The sequence below is a fragment of the Empidonax traillii genome, unplaced genomic scaffold (assembly GCF_003031625.1).
Source record: "Empidonax traillii isolate 1590-97213 ecotype Southwest subspecies unplaced genomic scaffold, ASM303162v1 scaffold97:size1219025, whole genome shotgun sequence".
NCBI lineage: Eukaryota > Metazoa > Chordata > Aves > Passeriformes > Tyrannidae > Empidonax > Empidonax traillii.
The window spans coordinates 250,206-265,351 of NW_020955290.1; the positions used below are offsets into that span (position 1 = coordinate 250,206).

A 15,146-nucleotide genomic window follows, 5' to 3' on the forward strand; every position below is an offset into this window, starting at 1 on the left:
GATGGACTCTAATTCTAAGTGATCTCTCACAGTGCAAAGCATAATGCAGGGCTTTTACTTTGTACCAGTATCACCTCCTTACCTGGTGTGCCCACCAGACCATTAAGTAAGAAAAGAAGGCAATCCAGCTAATAGAGCCGAAAAACGTGAGAGGAAAAAATTTTCTTGATGTCTGAAACACAAACAAAGAGAAACAGTAAAAACCTATGTTGAAGGCTGACGTGCCATGCTCTTATTTGCTTCTCAAAATGAGATTGGCTTGTCATTTCTTCTGATGACCTGTTCTGAACAAGTATTTTTATCATCATTAGATGACCAAAATACGTTCAAGAAAGGTGAAAAACTGAATTCCTACACTGGTGTGTATTTACCTATGCCTCATTCTTCCAATCACTTCAGTTATAAAATAAGACCTCATAACAATTTGTATCATAAATGGCAAATTTTGGGTTGTCATTTGTATCATAGTTTGTAATGACACAGTTTGCATATGTGTTTATCTGAACAGTGGGTTGACTTCTAAATTTATTAATAATTTCATGCTTATTCAGAATGAATGTTTTCAAATTGATAAAACAGGTTCACACATTAGTGACTTTGTGCAACACCTTTCACAATCAGTATAACACAGAATGCATATGACAGAGCTAAAAACATATTGAAAATATATTAGGGCATTTACTTTCCTCTATTATAATAGAAAATATGCTAAAAACATATTTTCCATGTTTTGTTTTGTAGAGAAATTTGTAATAAAAACATGCAAAACACAGTGAGACCCTTCAATGAATTAAAAATTCTGCAAAGTGAGACCCTTCAATGAATTAAAAATTCTGCAACACTGAAGTAACTTAATTTTCATTTTCATTGTCTCCCTTACTAATGTCAAATTTTGAATAGGTAGTGTTCTTGCAGCCAATTAATTCATAATACTCAGATTAATGATTTATTTTAGTTTCTGTTCTTTCCAATCTTCTGGATCTCCCATATTTCCCGTTGACTAACTAACTAACTGTTACTAACAGGATCTATGTAACAAAAACAGATCAAGTTAACTACTAAAGAAAGGAAACATGACTGCAGTACTGCATCAGGCAATCACTGTCTAAATCAATCTAAAATTATATTTGTACTGTGAATGAATTCTACCAGTCTTGAATGAAACCACTACCTTTATGATCATGGACCTTCTGAACACAGATCCCTATCCTTTCTGAACAAAGATCCCTATCCCAGATGATTTCTGACATGTGATGAGCAGAATCCTACAAATTTTCATAAATAAGCATTAGGACTGCATGTGAAAGTAAGTTATACCACTCTGAATACCTGTTCCAGCTGTTCCTGCACTACTTCTTCCTTTAGGTCCCTGATAAATTCACTTCCACTCCAGAATTTTTATGCCTATCTTCACTGCTGCTCATGCCCCTGCTGCACCAGGAGACTCATTAGCCTGTGGATCATTCCTAGGTGCTGTGGGAGTAGACAGGATTGCAGGGCTTTCCCTGAATGCGACTTTTGGAGAGAAAATACTACTTCAATTTTGCCAATTTAGCTTGCTCAAGCCATGACAAATACCTCTTTTTTCAGGGAGTTTACAGAACTGCACAACCAGCTTTTCTTGTATAACAAACACAAGAAGCATTTATATGGAACAGCCTCACATTTAGGAACTGATCAACATGGCAGAACAGGGTGGCTGTAGACAAAGAGGTGATCAGTGAACTGGGCTGGCCATTAATGCTGGTCAAGCAGGAATGTCATTCTCTTGACAGCTGAACCAGAAAACAGTGAGGCTGGTCTGTAGCTCAATGAGACTGTGGAGACTCTTTCTGCTGACATAACTGGAATGAGATCAGGACATTTCTGGTGGGGAAAAACATAAAGTCAGCAATGGCAATTGTGCACACTCAGTTACAGGATGGGACAAACAGAAGGTCTGTATCTGTTCCAGCAGCAGGCGCAGCTGTAGCTCGTGCTACAGAGCATTTACTCATTCCCTGTGTGCACTTGGCATAATACTAAATGTCCTCCTGAGAATGTAAACACTGACTAACATGGCCTGTACCTCTCCAGAAGTGAATATACATAGGAACACGCATTAAAAATGCTGCAGGTAATGAGCTTATAATGTTTAAACCTACTCAGATGGACTTTTAAGTTTAAAATGAAAAATTTATATTCATTGGGGGACAGAAGACCTTAGTTTGAAAAGGAACATAATTTGAAAGGAACACAAAGATTACTTTTAAAATAGTGATCTGACACCAGTGGGAGTAGAATTGAGTCTGGTAGGGATAAATGAATCTAAACAGCAACTTCCTTTTTTATAACAAAACACCTAGCACTTCTTTTTTTGTTTTGTTTTTTTTCACCATTCTTAGTAGCCAGCTCTTTCAACTTACTCTTCAACTCTTTTTTGTCTTTTTTGTAAAAACTGGGATTTTTTGGCAACACATATGGTGAATGAGATGAAGCAATACACTTGGCACAAAATCTGCACAGAGCACCTTGTACCAATGCAATTTGAATGATCACTTGACAATACTCAAGATACAAGCAGACACTGGCTTACGCACAGCTAATACAACAGGAGCTCTACTGACCAGTAATAGCTCTGATAGTGAGATTATATATATACATCAAATGGTTCTTGCCCAACAAGGAGACATTGCCTATCTGAATTACACACTCAGGTAATTCAAATGGCTAAGAATTACAAGTCAGTAACTCTGTAGCATGTGAACTCCTCGCCTGTCTTAGCTAATCGTCTCCCACTAAAATTAACTGTTAAGCTGCAGTTCAAGACTAAGAATACTTTAATAGGCTTAACACTTAAATTACCTATTTTAAAATGGGAACACTTAAACTCAAAAAGGGCAAAATTTAAACTTGTGCGTTTTACAGTTGGTGAAATCCTCCTGGCTGCCAGGGCACTGCTGACTCATATTCAACTTTCCAATGACCATGAGCCCCAGGTCCCTTTCCATGGTACTGCTTTCCAGTATCTCATTCCCCAGTCTGTATGAACATCCAGGGTTGCCCCATCCCTGGTGCAGAATCTGTCACTTTTCCCCACTGAACTTCACCTGGTTTGTGATTGCCCACTCTTTTAATTAGTTGAGGTCTCTCTGCAGGGCCTCCCTTCCTTCGAGGGAGTCAACAGCTCCTCCCGGTTTTGTGTCATCTGCAAACTTGCTTATTATCCCTTCCAGTCCTGCATCCAACTCACTTATGAAGGTGTTGAACAGCACAGGGTCCAAGATGGAGCCCTGTGGAACCTCACTAGTGACAGGTCACTAATCTGGTGTTAATCCATTCACCGTTACCCTCTACGCTCAACCCATGAGCAAATTGCTCACCCACCACACAATGTGTTTATCCAGTTGTGTGCTGAACATCTTGTCCAAAAGGATCTTGTGAGAGACAGTATCAAAAGCTTTACTGAAATCCAAAAGATTACATTCAACTGGCTTCCCTTGATCAGATAGGTGGGTGACCTTGTCATAAAAGGAAATCAGGTTGGATAAGTAGGACTTTTGTCTCATGAAGCTGTGCTGGCTCTGCCCAATGACTGCAATGTCTTTCAGGTGCTTTTCAATATTTCCCCCAGTAATCTTCTCCATAACTTTACCAGGCACTGAAGTGAGACTGACAGGCCTGTAGTTTCTGTGGTCCTGCTACTGGAGGGGATTGTCCTGCTCTGCTCTGCACTGGTGTGGCCTCACCTTGAACACTCTGTTCAGTGTTGGGCACCACAACACAGGAAAGATAATAAAGTCTTAGAGAGCACCCAAAAGAGGGCAGTGAAGATGGTGAAGGGCCTTGAGGAGAAGCGGTATGAGGAGCAGTTGAGGTCACTTGGTCTGTTCAGCCTGGAGAAGAGGAGACTGAGGGGAGATCTCATTGCAGTCACAACTTCCTCAGGAGGGGCAGAGGAGGATAGACACTGATCTCTTCTCTGTGGTGACCAGTGACAAGAACCAAAGAAATGTCCTGAAGTTGTGTCAGGGGAGATTTAGGTTGGATATTAGAAAAACATTTTTCACCCAGAGGGTGAAATTCCAGCTGAATACTGGAACAGGTTCCCTGAGAAAATGGTCATAGGACCAAGCCTGACAGAGTTCAAGCATTTGGATGATACTCTCAGGCACATGGTGTGTCGTGATTTTGCCCATCAGCCCATCCCTGGGGCTGAGGATGGTCTTGTCCAGGTAATTTCCGGACAAAAAGGCCAATCAAAAGTCCAGTGACGCCTTTGCTAATTTCATCTTCAAGAAAACGGAAGAGAAGGTTGTTGGCGCAGTTGGAATTAGTAGCAGTAACCATGTAGGAGAAAGGAGTAGCGGGCCCGAGCAGGGCCAGACTCCCTCCTCCCCTGGCTTGGGCAGGGGTGGGGGGAGCAAATGCAGCATTGAAGTCCTCCCTTCTCTCTTGTAAAAGAGTGAAGAGAAAAAAGTTTAAAAGATGAACTGCTTGGACAGAAACCGCTGTAGAAGAATTCCAGCCGAAAGATAACGAAGCTTTCAAGGTCAAAGCTGGCAGCTGAAGCTGCAGTGAGAAAAGTAAAGTGCAAAAGAGGGGGGCTTGTTTTCCCCTTGCCTTTTCGTTCTCTCTCTCTTCAGCAGGGAAAAGACTGAAAAGTAATCCCTGCTACTTGTAAAAGTTTATTGAAGTAAGAAAACCCCCCATACAACTGATAGAAGAGTCTGTGGATGTACCAAAGAGAACCAAAACTTCATGAAAAGGACTGAAGTGAGGCAAAGTCCTGGTGAAGATTTGTGATCCTGAAGGAAACCTGTGCTGGAGCAGTGACGACTCAGGTGGGATACTGGGATCCGTGTGTGTGTGGATCTATACTACTGTTGAAAATTTTGTAACTCTGAGAAATCTCATGCTGGAGCGAGATGGCCCATGTGAGATGCTGGAATCCGTGCGTGTGTGGATTCATATTAGACCCATGCCGAGAAGTCTATCAAGGACTGTTCTCCCATGGGGAGGGACCTCCATAGGGAAACAGGGGTGAACTCTTAAGCCATTATCCCCTGTAACCCTGTGGAAGAAGATCCATAGTAAGCAAGTGTCCCCTTGCAAGCCTATGAGATTCATTTTTTTCTTTATGAAAAATATTAGACAGGAGCTGCTCTATGATTTCTTGTTTCTCTAAACTTGCTAGCAGTGGATCTGGTTCTGAGCTGTTCTGTACTTGTAACATCTGGTCTCTGCTTAGACGAATAATTTCGCAGAGTGACTGTGATGCATTTGAATGCCTATCTTCATCTTGAGATGGGTGTACAATTTCCACAAGCGTTGGACTCGATGACCCTTGTGGGTCCCTTCCAATTCAGCATATTCTGTGATTCTGTGAAATCAAGCATGAACTCCATAGACACTGCTACCTAATTTGCAGATAGATGAAAACTTTAAAAGCGTTTTTTTATGCTGGATTTTATTACAGAGTATAATAATAATCGTTGTTTTGTAATTAATAACAGCATACTTTTGAGATAGATCTCATTGTAACTCCCTAGCTCTCTGAAATACAGAGAGCTGCCAATTCTAAGCATTTTCCTACGAGAACTGGCCAGAGACAGCAGACAGCAATATTTCTCTCCACCTCTTCTGGTAGCTGTTGTTAGTGTTGCCTTGTAAAGACAGAGTATCTAGTTTGTTACTAATTGGTTCTTTTGAGATCCTGGTAGCAGACAAGGAAGAAAAGCCGTGGCTCATTCAGTTTATATGCTATTTTCCTTTAACAAAGGAAAAAGAATTCTCTAGTTTTACTATAGATTAGATGGATTAGTACCGTTCCTGACCATAAGCAACCTTAAGGATGCTTTTTTTGACAAATTTCTCTATTTATTTCATGCCAGTGTTACCAACATCTTTAACAACCTGAATGATTCATACATTTGTCATGTTAATAAATTTATCTGCATTGAAAAGTTTGATTTTTCTTTCACACTTAACAGTGCTTAACTTATTACTCAGAACTGGCTCCTCTAACTGGATCTGTACAGGAATATGTTGTCCTTGTCCCCTTGGTAACAGTGCATCTCTGTATGGCAATAAGAGTTCATGGAGGTTGTAACTCTTTGTAATGAGAATTTGCAGAGTTAAAGTGAACTTCCCTATACTCCAGTGACAGCATGACCGGAGCCCCAAAAGCCATTTTTCTGGCCTGTACTGCAAAGGTTGGAACACTTGAGTAAGGTTATTATAAAAGAGATAGTGTTCAATATCTGCTCCTAAGCCACTAGAGCACCTTGGTCACATAGTTTTTCTTTAAATCTTTCAATATCTGTTAGTGCAGAAGGTGGACAGTTACATATGTGACCTTTACAGAGTTATGAGGGAAATAAGCCATTAGTAGAGGAAAAATACCTGTTACTGTCAAAAACACCGGAACAAAAATTTGGGTAAAAAATTCCCCAAGGGCACACATACCCCTGGGATACTGCCAACAATATTATTGATGTGATAGTAAGGATTTTAATGCATACGGGCTTATTGTCAGCAGGTGTTATTAAGGCACTACACACATTAAAACATCTCAGCTAGTGAATCAACTGACAGCTGAACTAATGCATAATCTACTCTAAGTATATAAAAATTTGCATACGTGTACACCAGAGCATAATAAGGCTGCAGGATTTTGCTAACTTTAGAACTGGAGACCTTGTCTATGAAATAATTTTCTAGAGCTTCTGGGTTTCATGGAGCTAAATATAGCTTGGTATAGTACAAGTAAATGCAGGCAAACCATCTCCATTATGTGGAGATAAAATATACATGCAAAAAGAGACTCCATGAGGAAAGAAGAACTCAGTTTTTGAAAACTGGACATCCACAGAGGATGTCAAAGGCTTCCATACAGTCTTTCTAATAAGTATATACCACACAAGCATTCACTTTATATCCTCATGCTAATCTGAGCATTCTGATGCAGAATTTTTGGTTTCTAACTAAAATTACTACACTTGCAAATCAAGCCTCTGATGGTTGGTCTACCTGAAGAAAACCTATTTAAGTATTATTTTTGGTTTGATTTAACTTTTGCCTCACAGATTTAATTGAAAGTGGTTTTGTGATGCACATGCTGAACTGTGATATTGGGCTTTGTTTTTATTAGGAAGGAATCAGTGGGGATAGCACGTAGACATAAGTGAGAGTATTTAAAAGACAAAATAAAGAGGAATACTTGAAACTTTATATAGTTTATGCAATCATCTGGTTAATTCTTTGACAGTAATGTTCAAAGTAAGCAGCTTGTCATAGTCATACAGCTTCTTACCTCTTCTGTTAATACTACATGTGATTGCAAAGTAGCCTTTTTTTTTTTTTTTTCTATAAAAAACCTACTCTTTTCAGCAAATGAAGTTTTAAAGCTCTGTTGTCCACTTGCCTATCTGGCACATACAACTTTGCTGATTTTTTGTGTTATGTCAGGGTATTTTAGCTGCAGGATGTCAGGATGCCAGTTCTATTGTGAACAATACTAGTGTTAGTAATAATCACATGCATCACACAGTTGCATGCAACTTGTTGAGATACTCACTTTCCAAAACAATTATTTGAAAAGCTGTTCTCACTTGTACAGTACAGAATATTGGATAAACCTACAGGTTTACTGATGTTAACTTCGGATTTTCAAAATACTGCCGGTACATATTTCTCATTCATTTCGGACCAAATTATGAAAAAGAACTTACAGGGGTGGTTTTGAATGACAAAACGAGGGCATAAATACAGAAATAAACAATACTGAAATTCATTCAGTATGCTCTCTGTTACCAAATGAAAGTGATTAGCAGAGTTGTTTGAAATCTTCAGGAAAAGGAAGCTTAAAGATTGGAAGAAAAATGTTACTTTATAGCCTTTGAGAAACCTTTATCTGAAAACAAATCAGAGGTCTTATTTTAGCTTCTTGCACTGGATTGCAGGTTTTTTGCATGTGGGAAGGGAAAGTTTTTCACTGTGCATGAGGAGGAAAAAAGAATTCAGGGTGTTGATTTATAAACTTATATGATGGGCATCCCACTCTTGCAGCAGTTTTAAACCTATTTTTGATCCAGAAAGGAAAAGAGATTAACACAATTACTACTAAAGCTTTTTCAGCTCTTGAATTCCCCTCTTTTACTTTCCATGAGCCTTCCCAGTCAGGTAAATGTTTTGTATATGTGAGTATAAAACTGGTAAGGTTTGGTACCTTATTACAGTAAGTCCTTTGTTGTCAGTCTTACATTAATTCAATCTGTGTTTGGGACAAAACTAGCAAGTATCTTACACATGAAGGGACTTACAGATATTGTCCTAGTATGAAAATTAGAAGATGATAAGTAGAAGACAAACATCTAGTAGAACATGAATTTAAGAGAAATGCATATCATTATATTTTAAAAAAGGAGAAAATTTAGTGTAATGGTTTTGATTTTAGGCCCTATATTGGCCTCTTCCTGGATACCAGGTCATAACTTAGGAAGTCTCATATCCAAGGTATTCCATCCTGGTTTTCACGTAAGCAACAGTATAAATAAGAAGGAGAGAGAAGGATCTCTCTCTCTTCTCTTCTGCTGGACTTGAAGTCAGCAGGTCCCGGCGGCCGGCTCTCACTTATCTAGGAATGAGGCCTGCTGTGGCCTGTTGTTTTCTGATCTGGATGGAGAAGTCTGGTGAAGTGTCTTTCGTCTTTCTGAGGAAAGTGTTTTGTTCTTTTGTTTGCTAGTTCTGTATTAGCTGTGTATATCTGCATATATTGGTTTTTATTTTTGGTTTTAGTTTTGGGGAGTGAGGACTCTTTGTTTATATGTATACAGTCTCTTTGTAACTGTATTTAGATGTAAATATATATATATATATTTATATATATATATATATATATATATATACTGCTTTGGTTTTGTCATTTTGGTGTTTTTGGTAGGTTTTTTCCCTCCTCTTTTCCCTTGTGCTCATGGCGGGGGGGAGACTAGAACTGTAGGCTGGGGCATTTGGCTGGGAGCCAGGTCCAAACCATTACATTTAGGTAGTCTAAAATCTTACCAGTTGTACACTTTAGGGCACTGAAGATGGACAGACTTATTCAGCACTTATGTGATATTCAGTAGAGATTCATAAATACAGATGTGAAGTCGCCAAAGAAGTTTCCAGACCTTTCAGTTTATGTTATAAAATATTATGAATATAAATTACAATCTTTATAGAGATATTATCAACCAGTTGCTCATAAGCACCCATTTGCCATTTGAAGACTGATATTGCGACATCTTCTTTAAAGAAGAAACTCTTAAAAAACCCCATTAGCTCTATTTTTACATAAATCTGCTACAGTACTTTCTTGGCATTTAGCTATAGAGCCACCCTTTTGTGTGGAACATGCTGCAATAACCCAAGAAGTGTTACTTACAGGTTTTCTAACATCTGGTAGGGTAGCCCACAGTGGAAAAACAATGGGTAACACAAAAAGATAGGTGAGCTGCTTGCGTCGGGTTTCAGGCCAGGCCAGGCTGAGAGGCTGCTCCTCATCCTCTTCATTCTGTAAGGAAAGTTGCAGTGAGCAGAATATCAAAGTGGATAACTGAGATTAGGGATTCTTCCAGAAGGAGTTGCAGTGAGAACCATGGACTCTGAAGACATTGCACAAACACCACATCTACCTAACAACATTATTTAGAACACAGGAAAAAAGAATCTGGCCAAATTGTGAGGTATCCCTGCAGCACAGGGCATCCATTTGTGGCTGGTCCCTCGAGATGCACAGAATGTCTCTGAAAAGTGTTCCTACAGCTCTCCCTTGGGATATAGGTTAGTCTAATTAGGGATTAAGACACCTCTGGGCAGCACAAAGCCTGGCCACACATATGACAGAGAGAGAAAGAGAGAGAGAGGGAGAGAGAGAGAGGGAGAGAGAGGGAGAGAAAGAGAGAGGGAAAGGGAGAAGGAGAGGAACAGCATGCGCGCATAGGTGCATGTACACACTTCCACACACACATAAATATGCACTTCCATATGCACATAAATATTTAAATGTGCATATAGACATATACATATATCTAAATTTTTAAGCTTTTTGAGAAACTTGAAAAGTTACTGTATAAATATGTGTCTGTATATGTATGTATTGTCTTGTTCACAGAATCATTGGGTAATGCAGGCTGGCAGACACCTGTGGAGCTTCACTGCTAAGCTGGTGTGGTCAGGCTGGGCTGCTCAGAACTCTGACCAGTCAAATTGTGAAACCCCCAATAGTGGAGATGGCCTGACTTCTCTGGGCCCCAACACCACTGCTGGGCTGTCCACTTGAGGAATAGGCTTCTCCTTGTCTCCAACCAAAGACTCTTGTGTTTAGACCAGCCACAGTGCAGCAGTGTTCTTAACAACTTGGTGCTAAAACTAAAGACATTCCTCTCCTATTGATGTAGTTCATTTTCACATTGATTTCTAGTCTCTATCACAAGCTGCCCACCTGTCATCTCTGTTACAGAGGAGATGTATAGGAACCCTCTCCTGTGACAGAAAACACTTGATTGCCACACACTTCTCTTTTCTTAGACTGTTCCTCCTAACAAAATTGACCCTTCTCAAAATGAAAAGGAGGCATGATTCAGCTTTTTGTGTGCAAGTATAGAAATAACTTCTAAACTTCTAACATAGGTAAGCAATATCTCCAGAACTGCACATCTATCTAACACATATCACAGAATAAGGCAACTGAAAAAATGGCCTAAATGGTTCTTTCACATAAATGTGTATAATGCAAATTGTGAATCTTGTGGAAAGACTTCTAGAGAGCTCAGTGAAAGCTAAACAAGTCCAAAAAACAGCATGTGGTGAAAACTGTTTGAAAGCATGAGAAGTATACAACAACTTCTTCATGTAGTGTTGTTTTTTTCTTTTGAAAAAAGGTAACAATTGAGACAGCTCTGCAATATGCATGTTATTCTTCCTATAGATTTATAATAGGATTCTTATAATAAGTTTCTTATAATAGGTTTCTTCTGTCTTAAGATTGCTTACCTAAACCTTATGACAATGATAGATGAAGCAAACATTTGAATGGCCACATCAGTTATTTTTTCCTAAGCAAAAGAGTTACTGATGAAATGCCACCATATGTTGGTATTGTTCATAACATTTTCTACTTATTTCCAGTTTTGACTGAAGAACTGGTCTTAGTTAATCCACTATAATGAACTTTTGAATTGTTTGACTACCCAGATACCTAATCCGATCAGTATCTAGAAAAGCAAGTTCTTAGCTCAGTATCTTCCACTCTGATGGTACCACCTGACACTGATGGACTGGAAGCAAATCCCTATTTATCTCTTAACACATGGACAGGTTGCAGCTACTTTTGAGTTATGTGTTGATGTCAGCAGAAGACAATCTATTGTTAACCCCTGTACTTTGTGAAACTCCCGACTTGCATGACTGTAAGACAACAGTAAAGTGAACAAATCATAAAGGTTATAATCTTAAAAGATTTTTAAAAGTATATAGGCAAAATTTGTCACACTCAACACGGTACTTTAAAGGCTCCTGAGCAGCTTAGAGACTACCTTTTTCCTTTAGCTTTCAGTTTCTCACAGAGTTTGTCCTTTATGCTTCACTGCTGCAATCTACTGAAGCCTGACTTTTGATGAACTGTGCTAGAGCAGGAGTTTGTGGGGCTACTTCCTGAAAAACAAATCCATTCCTTTTCCATTCTGGTAGATGCTACTGGGGTGGAAAAATCAACCTGAGATGGAGGCTCAGCTTTGAAATACGATGACAGATAAAATTTGGGCACAAAAGGACCAATTAAAGGGTTGCCTAGGTAACTGTTTCTGAATGGCCTACGAGTAATTCAAGCAGAGACTCAGCTGGAATAAAGCTCTGTAAGTGACTGCTGAATAAACACCACTGAGTGGCAAAGTACTTCCTGAATTGCCATCTTTAGAGATTAGCCACAATTAACAGCTCTAGTTAACCACAACAAAACTTTACATTAGTCTGAGCTTGCACATGTGTCTGAAAAATATACAGAAAGTAATGTCTACATTACTTTCATGCAGGACTGTACTGGTACTCACCTACTTCAACTCTGGGTATCATTCTAGTCTCGTGGCTGTGTCAAATACCATTGGGTGTGCATGAGCGCCACATATGCAACATGAATGGCTGTAGCAAAGGACCACAAAGAATTGCTTTTGGAGATTGTCAGATCTCTCAAGCTTCTGAGAAAGCTTGATCCATCTTTTGAGATATTTTCATCTTGCAGTTGTCCTACCTCATCCTTCTCCCCAAGACAACTATCCCCAAAATATAAGGCCAAACTCAGGCTCACAGTGCAGCCAAAACCCTTCTTCTTCCTAGTTTAACTCCAGAATGCATTACACATGCTACAGAGTTGATATTAATTCCTATTTTGTAAATTGGATTTGGCATCTGATTTCCAATGCTGACCTTCCAAAAACCAGTGGAAGTAAGGAAGTGCAAAGTATTTATAGATCTAGGTTCCAAGAATTTCAGTGAAATACTGAACAATTGACTGATGTTTAAGAAATGAATGGAAAATAGTTTTGGCAGGTCTACAACCACACAAATGTAAGTAACATGCTGTGGACTAAGCAGCAGTGGTGGAAAATGACTCAGCATGGATTTACGGCAGACGTTGTGTGCAGCATCAGCAGCTCCAGCCTATCTGCAATGTACATACTGAATATGCATTATCACCGTTTGTATAAACTAATACTTCAACTATGCTTTTAGTCTGTATGATGAAAATTCAATAGTTGCAATGTTCAGTATGATTCTCTTCTACAGCACTATGAAGAAAATGTAATGGAAACATGATATACACACAGGAATTCAACTACCTGAATACATATGGTGGTGCCATTTTAGATAACTTCTGGTGTCTCCCTTGACCTTCACACGCTCCAGCAAAAGTGGAGAATATTCTGCTCATTTATGACACATCTGCCACCACTGTGCTAAAATCTCCATTTCTCTAGGGCAGTTGAAGTACCTACCTATCTATACTACAAAACTCATTACCTCCTATGACTCTGTAGCTAATCAACTTTAATGATGCTGGAGAGGACATATGGGAAAGCTGCATCAGTTGACGTGTTCAATTCTGATGATAATCCATTAGAAAGAAACAGCCATATTGCATCAGACCAAAGGCCAATTTACACCGATATCTTGCTTCTGGCAATGGTCAGACATGGGCACTCAGAAAATAAGTATTGGAATGCAGCATATTTTTTCATCTTTCACAAATTCAATCATTGAAACATTTATGTTGGAGAAGACACCTAAGATCATCAAGTCCAACCATAAACCTAACACTGCCAGCTCCACCACTAAACCATGTTCCAAAGCACATCTACACATCTTCTAAATATCTCCAGTGATGGTGTCACAACAACTTCCCTGGGCACCCTGTTCCAGTGCTTGACAATCCTTTCCACGAAGAAATTTTTCCTAATATCCAAACTAAGCCTCCTCTGACACAAGTTGAGGCCATTTCCTCTCATCTTTTCCCGTGTTAATTGGGAAAAGAGACCAACCTCCACCTGGCTACAACCTCCTTTCAGGTAGTTGTAGAGAGTGATAAGGTCCTCCCTGAGCCTCCTTTTCTCCAGGCTAAACAAACCCGGATCCCTCAGCCAATTCTCCTAGGACTCGTGCTCCAGATCCTTTACCAGCTTCGTTGCTCTTCTCTGGATGTGGTCCAACACCTCAATGTCTTTCCTGAAGTGAGGGGCTCAAAACTGAACACAGGACTTGATGTGCAGCCTCACCAGTGCCAAGGATAGGGGAACTATCCCTTTCCTAGTCCTCTGGCCACACTATTTCTTATTCAAGCCAGGATGCCATAGGGCATCTTGGCCACCTTGGCTTTTGTTCAGCTGCTGTAGGCCAGTACAAAATCACAGAATCATAGAACAGTTAGGGTTAGAAGGGACCTCATCTAGCCAAAATGACCTCCAGATCCTTTTCCACCAGGCAGCTTTCCAGCCAGTCTGACCCAAGTCTGTAGTGCTGCATGGGGCTGCTGTGACCCAAGGGCAGGACCTGTCACTTGGCTTTGCTGAACCTCATACCACTGGCTTTGGCCCATCAATCCAGCCCATCCAGATCCCTCTATGGAGTCTTCCCACCCTCCAGCAGATCAACGCTCCCACCTTTGTGTCTTTATGGCATCTGCAAACTGACTGAGAGTGCACTTGATCCTCTTGTCTAAATTACTGGTAAAGATATTAAATAGGACTTGCCCTAATACTGAGCCCTGGGAAACTCCATGGGTGACTAACCACCAGCTGGATGCAATTCCATTCACCATCCCTCTCTGTCTCCAGCCATCCAGCCAGTATTTTACCCAGTGAACCATCTACACTCAATGTATCTGGCCACACCATGGGAAACCAGTATCTCCAGAATAATGTTGAGGGAAAGTATCAAATGTTTTACTAAGGGCCCAATAGACAACACCTACAGCCTTTCCTTCATCTACTAAGTGTGTCAATTCATCATAGAAAGAGATCAGGTTGGTCATGTAGTACCTGCCTTTCACAAACCCATGTTGGCTAGACCTGATCCCCAAGTTGTCCTGCATATGCCGTCTTATCGCACTCAAAATCATCTGCACCATGACCTTCCCTGGCACCAAAGTCAAACTGCCTTAGTTCCCCGGATCCTCCTTCCAGCCCTTCCTGTAGACGAGCATCTCATTTGCCAACTTCCAGTCATAGAATCATAGAATCATAGAATAGATTGGGTTGGAAAAGACCTCCAAGATCATCAAGTCCAACCCCTGATCCAACTCCAATTACTATATCATGGCACTAAGGACCACATCCAATCTCTGCTTAAAAACCTCCAGGGATGGTGAATCCACCACCTCTCTGGGTAGGCTGTTCCAATGCTTGATTATCCTCTCTGTAAAGAATTTCTTCCTAACATCTAACCTAAACCTCCCCTGGCAGAGCTTGAGCCCATGTCCTCTTGTCCTATTGTTGGCTGCCTGGGAGAAGAGACCAACCCCCACCTGGCTATAACCTCCCTTCAGGTAGTTGAAGAGAGTGATGAGGTCACCTCTAAGCCTTCTCTTCTCCAGACTAAACAACCCCAGCTCCCTCAGCCTCTCCTCATAGGAC

At 40.2% G+C, this 15,146-nt stretch overlaps 1 protein-coding gene across 4 annotated transcripts in view; it reads right to left on the reverse strand.

Annotated features, from left to right (window-relative positions):
* The window catches only part of SLC24A2 (solute carrier family 24 member 2), a 124,473-nt gene that overhangs the window by 15,412 nt on the left and 93,915 nt on the right, over positions 1 to 15,146 (reverse strand). For all 4 annotated transcript variants that reach the window (XM_027881848.1, XM_027881847.1, XM_027881845.1 and 1 more), the window contains 2 exons: positions 9,407 to 9,535; positions 83 to 172 (listed from right to left, as the gene is read on the reverse strand). In XM_027881848.1, coding sequence (XP_027737649.1) covers positions 83 to 172; positions 9,407 to 9,535 — 219 coding nt within the window. The remainder of the gene's footprint in view (positions 1 to 82; positions 173 to 9,406; positions 9,536 to 15,146) is intronic.